Source organism: Carica papaya, chromosome 2 (assembly GCF_054855325.1).
Source record: "Carica papaya isolate Zhongbai chromosome 2, ASM5485532v1, whole genome shotgun sequence".
NCBI lineage: Eukaryota > Viridiplantae > Streptophyta > Magnoliopsida > Brassicales > Caricaceae > Carica > Carica papaya.
The window spans coordinates 32,145,941-32,159,295 of NC_142310.1; the positions used below are offsets into that span (position 1 = coordinate 32,145,941).

The 13,355-nt window shown below is 30.8% G+C and overlaps 1 protein-coding gene and 1 long non-coding RNA gene across 2 annotated transcripts; one reads left to right on the plus strand and one right to left on the minus strand.

Moving 5' to 3' along the window:
• Positions 1 to 6,598: 6,598 nt before the first annotated feature.
• On the minus strand, positions 6,599 to 8,100 carry LOC148268975 (uncharacterized). Its single transcript, XR_015817252.1, has 3 exons — positions 7,392 to 8,100; positions 7,063 to 7,159; positions 6,599 to 6,886 (listed from the first exon to the last, which is right to left on the minus strand). It is a non-coding gene; the product is annotated as an uncharacterized LOC148268975 (long non-coding RNA).
• Positions 8,101 to 10,589: 2,489 nt separating this feature from the next.
• On the plus strand, positions 10,590 to 11,506 carry LOC110823680 (uncharacterized). The gene has a single exon (XM_022054117.2). The coding sequence runs from the start codon at positions 10,685 to 10,687 to the stop codon at positions 11,309 to 11,311; it is 627 nt and encodes a 208-aa protein (XP_021909809.2). The 5' UTR covers positions 10,590 to 10,684; the 3' UTR covers positions 11,312 to 11,506.
• The last annotated feature ends 1,849 nt before the right edge of the window (positions 11,507 to 13,355 follow it).

The window sequence follows — 13,355 nt, forward strand, 5'->3', positions numbered from 1 at the left end:
TTAATCCTTAATCAATAAGAAAATCATTCAAATTAAATTACTAATCTTATTTAGGACAAATTATTAATTTATTCTAAAACTTTTAGTATTTATTGTAATTAATTATTTTTTGATATAATTTGATTTTTGAGATCTCTTATTTATTTTAAATATTTAAGTTTTTAATAAATAATTAATTTGTATTTAAATGTTTTTAAAAAATAAATTAAAGTTGACTTTAAATAATTAATTAAATTAATAAATTAATAATAATATTAGTTTTTTTTTTATTATTGTTAATTAGTGCGCATAAATTCTTTTTATGAAAAAAAAAACATTATGAACGTTTGAATTAAATAAAAATATTAAATATTAAATTATAATAAAAAAATATTGTACACAATAAGTATCAAATTTTATAAATTAATTTAATAATTATCTTCTTATTATTTATAAGTGCTTAACATCCTGAAGGATTTTATCGTGATCTCCCCACTTGTAGGAATAAAGCATTTTATATTCTCATTCTTACTGAAAAATCCTTTGTTTCTAATAACTTCGAGATAATTAAAATAAACTTTTCTTCTTTGTTTTTTTTTTTTGAATTATTTATTGTCTAAAATTATATATTATATATATTAGTTATATTCATATTACATGATAAATGTACAAATTTTAAAGATAATTCATGAAGTCAAATCTTGAAATGAAGCCAAGAGAAGCATAGTTGATAACTCAATAGATGTATTAAAAAGGTGAATGGTGACATTAACATGATACGAGAGATTAATAATAAATTAATAAATAATTAGTCATGTTATTAGTAAATTGAAATATTAATTAGTACAATAAAGTTGATAGAGTTTTCTCGAAAAGAAGAGATATATATATATAAATATCATCTGTCAATTTATTTTAAGGAGATCCATTTTAATACTCAAATTAATATGAAAAGAATATGATAGATAATACGATGGTGATACATTCATAGTTTAAAAAATATTGTATTTAAAATTTGTATAATGTTAGTGTCTATTAATTTACTACAACTTTTTTATAATAAATGCTTGAAATTGTGAGTTAGTAGCTCGGTTTAATTTTTAACTTAGTCTTATGCTGGAAATAGACAAACTTTCACAAACCAACTAATAACAAGTTGTTGTGAGTTCTTAATTATGTGTGTAATATCAAATCTCTACATGATATTTGTAAAATTTCATATTGTTTTGTGGTTATAAGACAAGTGTGTGTAAACTATTTATGATTTACATATCACCATTTACAATTTGCTGATAATAAGATGCTTTCTTATATATGTATATATATGTACATATATCAATAATATTAAAATTCAATTCAATAAATTTGTAAAGGTCCGAAATTTAAATAAAAATAAAATTATAAATTAAATGTGAAATGAAATAATAGAGTTATGGTTTATATTCTTTACACAATAATTTAGAATGACAAATAGGATTATGTGAATGTCTATTTTAAAGGAACAAACAAAAATTAAAGAAATAAACAAAAAATAAATAATTAAGCAATTTTAAAACGATATTCACTAGTTTTTGAAGGGAGTTTGAGTGATGAACTATTTACAACCCTCTTGTTAATCGGGATCTGGATTTAAAATAGTTAATGAAATGGTGAGTTACACTAACCTAATAAGAATATCATACTAATTACAAATATAGAAAATTAAAAATTAGTAAAAATAAGAAAAACAACCAATGAATCCTTTAATTTAATGTAAATTCATTTATTATAAAGAAAACCATTTATTTTATATTTGGGTAACAAGTCTTTCCCAATAATAACTTATGATAATAAGATGTAATACCCTAATTAATTTTTTGTAATTTAAATTAATTTGTAAATGTAATTTTTAAAATTTCTTTATTTTATTTTAATTTAGTGTAAAAATAAAAGAAATTTGAAAGAGGATAAAATTGAAAACAATTTTGAAAAAAATGAGTAAAAATTTGAGTTTTGAGAGTATTTTTGAAGGAAAAATCAGAAATTAGGGGTCAAAATATAATTTATAAAAGTTGTGACACGTAGGATACCCGGTTAGCAGCTCCGATGAACTAGAACATGCCGCGTGACAACGGACGCTGACGCAGTGCCACACGAGAGGCCACATGGGGGATCTGCGTGCCCGCAATCGATCGACCAAGATTTGCTCCCGCCCGTACGGATGGCCTGGATGTGTTCCCTCCCCAAATGCGATCAAAAGGTTCAGATCAGATCGCGATGAACGGTACAGTTTCATTCACTATTTAATCGCGATCGAACGGTCCAAATCAAACACGATTGACGGTCCAGATTAAAAAGAGACAAATATAAATAACCCTCTTCACACTAAACCCTAACCCTATCGCCAGACACCCTCGTCAGAGAAGAAGACCCAGCCGCCGTGAAAGAGAGCAGACGCCACGGCCGCCGTGAAAGAGAGCCGCCGCCACTTGCCGTGGCGCCGGAACCACTTCCGACCGTCAAAAGAGATAAAAATTCTCATTTACTCGGAATTCAATTTTAAACACCCTCATGAAAAAATTGGAGCAAAAAGATCAGCTACTTGGCCGGAAACCGCAGGCAAAACCTAGTGGTGCTGCCGCAGGAAATTGCAAAAATTATCTCCGATGAGGCCTTTTCCGATTTTCGTTATGCAAAATTTTTTCATCGTTGTAATAACCGTTTCATTCTCTACAGGTTGATTGAAGTAAAATACCCAACTGTAAAAATGAGCCGGCAGAGCAGTCGCACTAGAGAGCTCCACCGCTAGTGAGTTTCAGTTTTTCGATTTTTTCGGTCAACCGAGACCTCTTAATGTATTTTGTCACAGGGATTGATGCAAAACCGGACGAATTCGGCCGAAAATAGTCAACTCAAAGCGGACCGCTGCCGTGCTGAAATTCTGAAATTGGCTAAAAAGGGGTCCTGACACTGTTTTTGGATTTTTTTTTTAGGATATTTATAAGTACTTGTAACGCGTTTTAATCCCTGAAAAAAAATTCAGGAAATCCGAGAATCGCCAGTAAGCGCAGTCAACAAGTTTTATTTTTTGGGCATCAAATTGAGTAAAAATCCTTCACCATATTCTCTGTTATGGAATTAAAGTCAAATTAACAATAATACGGTGTTTTGTACAATTTAAAAAATATCCATAATTAATTAGGGGTTACTAATGGAGACAGAACCGAAAATTATCTACTGTTATTTCTATTGATTATTTTTACGGTTTGAATGCATGATAGTATTTGATTGATCGATTTTATAGATTTGAATGCATGTATTATTTGTTTTATGGGTTTACAGTTGAATTGAAAAAAAGGGAGATTAAAATAAAATAGAAAATTGCGTGGTTAATTGAACGGATGAAACGATAGCCTTATTGGATATCTTAGGAGATGGTGAATAGACCGGGTGCATAGAGAACCATACCGTGAACGTTGCCTCATACCGGATGGGGTATCAATATTTGGTAATTTGGCGCTCATACCGAATAGGGTATGGGGACGACCCGTTTCACCCTTATACGGGACGAGATATTGAGATTTAGTGGTTTGACATTCATATCGGACGGGGTATGAGGACGATCCGTTAATTTGAAATGTTAAAGAAAATGGTTCACGTATTGTAGGGACATCCCTATGAACCCTCATTGATACTAGTAGGTTGATAAAGGATAAAATTGTTGTTCAAATCGATTACATATGAAAGCATGATCTGATTTATGTTATTGTTTGTATAAGTTGTTTTTGTAAATCTCACTACGGTAAGTAGATAACAAAAAATTTGGTTTATAATAAATAGATTTGTTTAATTAAGAGCTCCATTAGTTGTTTTGATTTTTCTACCAACCTTCATTTATGTGTCGTTGAGTAACGTGATATTCTTATTGGGCTAGTATAACTCATTCATTATTTAATCATTTCAGATTAAGAGGAGTATGATATACAACCTGATCCACAAGAGGGTTGCGAGTAATATACCAATTTTATTTATTTTCCGTTTATTTCATTAATTTTTTGTATTTCATTTAAAAGGATAATTCTCGTAATACTATTTAATACTTTAAATTATTATGTAAGGAATGTAAACCCTAACTAATTATTTTGCTTCCGTACTTAATTAATGATTTATTTTCTTTAAAATTTCGGGGCCGTTACATAAGATGCTTTCTTAGATATATATATATATAATATTAAAATTCAATTCAATAAAATTATATTGAACGATAAAAAGAAAAAGACCACCAAAATTATCTCAAAATGCTATTGAAATTAATTTTTGTATAAAATAATAGATTCATTTTTAAAGTGAAACTTCAATACTAATTAAGAAAAAGTTAAAATTTTAAGTTAGTTATATATGTTAAATGATGTATAAGACTATTAATAGTGGAAGTAAAAAACAAAAAATATCTATTTTAGTTCCTCAATTAGTTATAGATTTTGATCAAGAGAAATTTTTAAAAAATGTTTGGGATCCATAAAATTTTTTTCTTTTCCTTGACCACCATAGAAAAACAAAGTAAAAAAGGATAATATTTTAAATTTTTTTAAATCATAAAAAGAGTAATCGAATATTAACTCGTTGTCGTTATTCTAACTAGAAAAAGTTAATCTATTAAAGAATAAGTTTTTTGTTAGAATTGTAATAACTGGAGCTCCAGTATCACATTGATGAATTAAGTTTAAGCCTATTAAATCAAGCACTATAAGTTGATCATTGTCAATTTATTATTATATATAAAATAATTAGTTTTACATTTTTAATAATATATAAAATTTTGAATTTTAAGTAAATGACTAAAATTTAAGCGCTAGACCAACATATTATCAGGTTAAGTAATTGTTTTTTAGAATTTTTATCAATAATATTTGGATTAAAATAATAAAATGCACCATATACTATTGAAAATAGCCAAATTACACATCCATTTTTTTAAAAAAATTCAAATTTTATTTTCTACTTTTAAATTTATACTAAATCTTATGACCTCTAATAATAATCATAAAAATTATTTATATTTAAACGCATGACAATATTATGATAATAACATGGCACTATGGCCAAACACTTTAAGTGTAGTTTTGAAATTGTCCGTGTGGATGCCACATCATTGTCATTTGGCATCCTCATTACACCTATATTAAATGCATCAAAACGTCTCTAATTATCCTTATTTCTCTTCTCAATTGTCTTTTTAATTTTCAACTTAATTTTTTGAATTATTGATGTCTAAATCACGAGATAAGTTTAACATTCGCAATATAAAATAATCGTACAAGAAGAACTTTGACAGAGGCTTGGTAGTAGTAATAAATAGATTTTAATAAACCAAATTGGTCAAACTTTGGTAGTAGTAAAATTAGGGATAGGTTAAATGAGTTGTGAGTAGAAAAAGCAGTGGTGAGGAAGGTGATGGTAAGGCCCTTTGGGAGCAGGCATTTGGCACATTAAAACATGAGGTTTATATAACCTTGAATTGGAAATTGGAAACCAAAACATGGAGGTGAATTAACTTAGTTGCTTGGTTTATCTCCTTCTTCTTTTCCATGATGCTGGTGCCAAGTTAGAGATGAAGAAAATGTTGACATCATGTAACTATTAAATAATATCTAAGTAGGTTGTTTCAAAACATTACTTAAGTAATCAACCACGCGGTGTCATGTGGCTAGGTGTAAAAAATTTATGAGATTATTAACGGATATAGTCAAAACTGACATAAATTTTTTTTAAAAAATGTAAGATTTAAATTTAAAAAAATTGAAATTTAAATACAAATATCTGCCGATAATACATAATGAATTTTATTATTTTAAAATAATAAATTATACTGTCTTTAATAAAACTTAAATTTGTGACTTTTAAATATAACCTAAAATTTTAAGTAATAGACTATCGTGTTGATGATTATTAATTAAGAGTTTTGTTGATAATCTTTTTGCATGCACGGGAGTTTAATATATTTTTAATTTTTATATTTAGAATTCAAAAAAAAGAAATACTTTAACAAAGATTTGAATTAGGAAAGAGGAACATACTAGAAGAATTACTTTTTTGTTATCGTCTTGATAATACAACATTCTTTTTATTTATTTATTTTAATTTTATATTAAAAATTTCTAGATAAAATTAAAAAAAAAAGAAGCTAAATTTCAAACAATTTATCACTAAAGCAAAATTAATTTAGCGACAAACTGAATTTTCAAATGAGATTTTAAAAGTTTACAAAGTTAAAATTATGGGATTATTATTGATTCTATTTTATTGTTCTCCAACTTTAATTTGTTCCTATCCTTAACTAGTCTTTGACTTAGAAGAAATAAGAGCAATTGTTCAGTAAATATCGATTATTTTAAATTAATTTACTTTTTTTTTTTTGTTGAAACTTTATAGCTTAGTTTGGTTTAAATTATTTATTATCACATAGATTTTTTATTTTTAATATTAAAATTAATTTGATAGATTAACGTGGCATACAAAAATTAGTATTATTAATTGGGTTTGCTAATTAAGAACAATTGAGAATATTTAAGTACTTAATTGAACAAAATAAAACATTTGGTCCTTAATTCTATAATTATGTAAGTATAATATTGATAAAACATACTTAAATTAAAATTACAGCGTGATAATTTCCATTACTTCAAAATTACAAAGGACGATTAAATAAGATTCTCAAAATATATGACACACAATACAAATGGGATTTCTTGCCGGTGAAACACCATTTTCAACCTCTTTACGTTCTTTCCTGATTTACTGTGTGATTCAGTTGGTTGGCTTTTTTCTGATTGGCAGATTTCGAAAATATGGTTTGAAAACGATGTGATTTTTGCTATCTGGGTCATTTCATACTGTGAAAGATTGAAAAAGAGTGAGCATCAGTTTCCTGAAAGAAATGTTATGATCTCGTGAGCACATTTTCATCATAAGTGAATCAAGGTATTTCTCGATCCTTCTACTTAGCAACCTTAAGCAATTTCACACATGCGTTAATTCAAGAAATACCGTTTTATCATTTTGAACTTTAATACCGTGATAGGAAATAGGGTGAGGGGTCCTTACTTGTTTTCGGGATCCGAATACGATTCACAGTGCGCCTGCAGGCTGTCCCTAATTTTCCCTGAATTTTTCCCGAGGAACTGAAACACGCTAACAGTACCTGCACGTGTTCCAAAAAAATCCAAATTAGGCCTAGGGCCTCTTTCGGCCCAAATCGCAACTCCGGCACGGCGGCTCCGCCGTGCTCCGGCGACGGCGCCGCCGCTGGCGGCGGCGAGTCGTCTCGGGTTGGCTGTTTTCGGCCGAATTCGGCCACACTCGCATCGGTCCTTGTCAAAAAACAACCCTAGGGCCCTCGGGGGGCCAAAAAATCACGGAAAAGCGGAGCTTACCGGCGGCGGCGCTCTCGGGTATGGCGACCCTCCGGCGAGGTTCGTGTTTTGGTGATTTGGCTTCGGTCAACCTGTAGAGAAAAGAATGGTGATCACGGTGATATAAAAATTGCATCGAACGGAGGCCGGGAAGGGCCTCGTCGGAGGCAAAAACCGAGAGGGGGCGCGGCGGCGCCGCTGGGCTTCGGCCGCGTATTCCGGCCGTTTGGCCGGGATTTCGGCTTCGATTTGGCCATAGGAGGAATCAGTGGGGAAAAACGAGTCGGGGGTATGAAATTTACCTCGATCGGCGGTCGGAAATTTCCCCGGTGCGGCGGCGAGTGGCGGCGGGTGGCGGCGGTCGGCCTCTGGTTCGTCTTCTCCGGCGAGCGGCTGGCGGCTAGGGTTTTTGGTCTGGTGTGGAGGTTCTATTTATAACCCATTGCCTTTTGATCACAGCCGTTCATTTCGTTTTAATCTGGACCGTTCGTTTTTGATTGAATCTGGGCCGTCCGTGCGTTTGAATCTGGGCCGTCCGATCGCGTGATTGATCTGGGCCGTCGGATCGCACCCACGCGGATCGCCAACGTGGCTCCTTTCGGAGTGACGCGATCTTGCCACGTGGCAGGCCCCGGTTGGCCGGGACTGCTGACCGGGCCTGCTGACGTGGCCCCCCCCCCTCTTTTTTTTTTTTTTTTTTTTTTTTTTTTTTTTTTTTTTCTTTTCCTCCTCCTTTCCGGGCGCTACAAAATTGGCCAGAAGATAGAATGCATGCCTGCCAAGTGTTCGATATATTTCCACAACCACATATTTAATTCTTCAAATGTGTTAAAGACAACATTCGTCCCAACAATTGAGGACCCATCTCTTGATTCTTGTACTTTGTCCATTTGGGTGTTGTGGACTCTCAGATCTATGGATGTGGAGTTCTTCCGTTAGAAGATCAAGGGATTCTTTTGTATTCAATATACATAAATACATACATGAATCCGTACATAGTATATTTGTGTCTGTATACACGTATGTGTATATATATATATATTTGTAGACCAACATTCTCATTCTTTATCTTTTTGTACTCTAAATTGTAAACCGTGTGTTTGATGTGCCAACCCCAATTGGGTATATTCTCTGATGGATTTATTGATGAGTTGAAGATAGGGACAGAATTTGGCATTTGGATTTTAGAGTGATGTTTGCATCTTGAATGTTCACTGATACCAACCAAAAGAAACTTCCTAGAACATGAAACTTCAAGGGCACCTTGGTTTTTGACAAGGTTCTGGTAGTTGTGTCTTGCTTTTTAAATAATGTCTTGCCAAAATTCATGCTTAAGTTTTGTATTCAGTCTTTCTTTTTAAGGCAGAGCTAGCATCTTGCCAAAACTCATGCTTAAGTCTTTGTGCACAAATTTGACCAAGTCTTTCACAATAGTTAATTGCGAAGGTCATAAGAACTAGTTAAGGTTATTTAGAAGTTTTATGAATAGTTAATCACCGTATATTCAGAATGGTTAACTCCATTAGATTGCTCTAGATAGGTGTTAAAATCTGGGGCAGTGGAATAGTTGGTTGTTGAGGTGTTAAAATCTAGGGCCCTTTTTTTTTTTTTTTGTATACATCTACTAATTTTATTTAGCAAAACTTCAATAGATGGTTGGTTAATGGAAGGTGAGAAGGTGGTAGGTGAGGTTTGTGATTGAATGGATTGATTACTTTCTTTTCAATTATCTGGTAAAAACTTAGGGTAAACATAAAGATTATTTGGTAATCATGGTGAAATAGGAGAAAACCACCAGTCCAAATGCTACCTTTTGTGTGTGTGTGTATATTTTAATAAATATATTTATATATTTGTCAAGAAGGAAACTGGAGATTAGATTTTTTTTTTTTTTAAAGTGAAAAGGGGACCAAAGTTACCATTTATCTTATATTAGTAAATGGTAGATTAGAGAATTAAGGATTGTTTATTTCCTTTTCTTAAACCTCTTTTTCCATTCTTCTTCCCTCCATATTTTCCCTCTTATCTTTTGTTTTCTCGCATATTCTTCCTTAAACTCCCACATGTAGATACATCGTGTTATGTGTTATTGTCATATTTTTATCTCAACAAACAGCTTTTATGTGCTCCATTGAATACTTTCTATCGGTGCTAAGAATTTTTGGATTTGAAAATTAGAAAAGGATAAAATGTGATCAAAATTATTCTAATTCAAAATTTTCTAAATACTCAAATTTAATCATTTCAACTGGAATTTTTCCTGGGTGTTTGAGATTGTTTATTGAACTTAAAAGTATTTGGTTTGATCTCCTTATTTGATGACATGAAAAATATATATATATTAAAAGTATTTGGTCTGACTTTTTAAATTCTTATTTTTGTAATTTATCAATTTTTTTTTTTTTGTATATAAATATAACTAGTTATCTCCTTTATAAATGGATTTATCCATAATTGCTGATTTTTTATAATTAATATTTTAACCAAATGCAAAATAATTTATTTTTCAAATAAGATTTCATCTACTCTTAAGTAACTTGAAAACACCTTATTGCTTTAAGGGCATTCCTTCAGCCAATCCTAAATACCCTCTTTAGCATATTCCTCACTAAATTATATGTGAATTTTGAAGTAAATTGTATAAAAAAATCTCATTTTTTTATTCCTAACATAATCATAAAAACCTAAGGCAAATTTCTTCATACAAATAAATTTTTATCCCCTTATTTCTCTCCTAATAAGAATACTTATATGTCTGTTTGATAAATGAATAGAGTAACTTTAACGATCCGGTTAAACCGGATATTATATGTCTTCCATCACCATTATTGAGTTGTTCATGCAGGAGAAGGACCCTAAGTGGAAACCTTGCTTCCCAACATGTGGAATCCCCTATCTATGTAAATATTTATTTGGATCGGCACATGACTAAATTATATGACTTTTATAATTTATTTATTTCTGCATTTTGTTAGGCTTTCTAAATCAAAGTTTATATATATATATATATATATATATATATTGTCCATAGACCCCATACTTGATTTGGGTTTTTCTTTAAGAGACAAAATATTACTGAAGAGTACTTGTTTTGTGAGGAGTCATATGAAGCCATGGGATGGTTGATCATTGGTCGCAATCCTATATTAGTTGTTTACTTGACAACATGTTATCAAAACCACATTGAATATAAAATACCCTTTAATTGCTTCTAAGTCATACCCACTACTTTCATCATCTACTTATGAATAAGTCTTATATCAAGTACTCATTCAAACTAGACTAAAGCAATAGTGAGAGATATCATTATTAAAATGCCTTCAAACAGCTTACTTCTTTCCTCCAAGTCCACCCAGATCAAGCAGACGCCTAGAGACAAGTTTTTCTCAAGGTTTTTAACCAGAGAACTCACCATGTCTGGCTTCTCCGTTGATGATTACCATGGAGAAACATCTGTTGCAGTGCCTTTCGATTGGGAGTCTCAACCAGGTACTCCCAGAATCAAACACAACGAAACTCCTCTTCCACCTCTTACACCACCTCCTTCCTATTTCTACACTTCACCAAAATGCTCCGCAAAGAAACACTCGAAGCCTAATCTCGTAGGCATCATATTCCCAAAACGCGGAGCAGGTAGGAAGGGCAGTGTCCCTTCATCTCCTGCTGCTTCTTCTTCGTCATCATCTTCTTCTTCATCTCAATCGTTAGTATCGCCGTGGCCAACATCGTATTCTGTGCCTTCTTCTCCGATGGTCAAGCCATCGAATTTTCGAGGAAGGTATGGGTTACCGAGCCCAAGATTTTCATTTGATTCAAAAACAGATGAGGAAGAAGATCAACATGATGAATACATAGCTCATGTTTCAACTTTGAATGGTGCAAATTCCAGGTCTAGAGGATGTTTTGCATCTATAATCAAGGTATTAGTCAAGGGTGTTTAGTTAAAAATCTCCGCTTGTTTTTTGGCATCTGATCAGTTTCTTGCTTCTTTTATGGGGGTCTGAAGTGTATTGCTACAGATGTATTGTATATCCCCGGTATAGCTCTTGCTATGTATAAGAAAGAATTTACTTACTGGCAAGTGAAATGAAATTACTGCCTGTTAATTATTTATAAAAAAAAGGTGCCATTCATCATCTTTAATTTACTCGTGCCACTTCGGCACCTGCTTCTTTCCATCAATCCTCTCATAATTCTTGTCCAGCGAAACCAAGACTGCTATCTGGTTCTGTGACTGCTGCTTGAAAGTTTCAAAAAATTTACTAACCAACGCTGTAAGTTTGAGGTTACAGTAACATTTTCATATTTTAATAATTTGAAATAAAAAATTACCCATTTAGAATTTCATAGCAACGACTGATCGATCATTTTCAATTGTGCAGTCTATAAACTTTTTATTTAAATATATTTCCCGGGACAGAACTCGGGGATCATTACTGCTAAATCTACATTCCATTACGACCACATGGGTGGGTGACAATGGACATCATTGTTTACAATTAATCAGAAGTAAAATTTAATAGGTATATGGTATATGTATATATATATATATATATGAATGTATATATTGTATGAGAGTCTTAGGGTGGATGGATCTGTAGGTTAGCCTTGTCATGTGGCATGTGAAAAAGTATAAAGTCAAAGGAGTGTATTTTTTTTTTAAAAATTAATTGTTGCATAATTTACTGACCCAAATTTAATGCACTTGATTTGAGCATTAATTGAAGTCGAATTAATGTTGTTAAATTTAGAAAATCCTTTCATGTGACACCCATCTCATTTCTACTTCGTTAAACATTATTTTATTATGTATATATATATATATATATATATATTTTTTTTTTTATATATCTCTGTGAAAGTGATTAATTAAAGAATTCGTATTGTTTAATTATAAATTTAGTTTTAATTATGAAAAATGAAGATAAAATTATTGATTTATTTCAAATACATCTTTTAATCAAGCTTTTTAGTTAAGAATAATCTTGACGACTTGCTACCTTTATAATTTTCAGAATTTTAAATATAACAGGGTTGTTGGAATTTTAGTCGTCACAGATTTTTGTTCATATTAAACTTGTTTTAACCACTTTTTTTACAGGAAAAGAACCACCATGTTAGGTTAATCCTCGATATTTATACACAAACACACACACACACACATACAAATACATATATGTAAATTCTACTGTTAATATATAAGACTTTTTATACCTAATGTTGTCGAATTAACACCTCTTTGAAACATTCTTCTATGTACTTTATAAATATTAATTATGAGTTTTAACATATATAATTAGTAATTTGTTAATTTAATTTCCTGAAATACTCAACTCAATTTATTATTTAAGACAAAATTAGAGTTAAATACTTTTTACCTTTTTAGGTTTTATGACTTAAAAATATTTATTCTTACCAATTTAAAATTTAAGATTATGAAACTAATTACAATCAGATCTATAATTTTGAATAGTTTTTATAATCTAATTCTTATTATTTCCCCTAATAATTTTAATTGGGTCCAAAAAATAATAATAATATTTTGCATTTGGGCTAAAATTCAAGGCGAACAGTACTGGGCGTGGATCATGAGTTACAATAAAGTCTTTATGAATTGTATTCTTTAAGGTTGATATAAAATATATCAAATAAATAAATATATATATATAATCATTTTCAATTGCTTCATTAAATTGAAAGTTGCTTAGATAATGAATTTTGATCACATTAATTGTCTCTTTTAATTTTATTTAAATTATATATGAAAATTTTGATATTATTATTATTATAACTGATGAATTCAAATATTCGAATTGAAAGACTGTATTTCGAGTGAAATATCAACACCTAATTTTTGCAATACACCTAGTTATATTTCTTGCAATAACATCCATGTGTGAGCATATATGGCTAGATATAAGTATCGGATACACATATTAATATGACTTGATAATGTGAAGCATTTATTCAATTGATGAAATAGGG

What these genes read in the sequence shown, in the direction of transcription:
- LOC110823680 (XM_022054117.2), top strand. Translation starts at nt 10,685, where the DNA reads ATGCCTTCAAACAGCTTACTTCTTTCCTCCAAGTCCACCCAGATCAAG.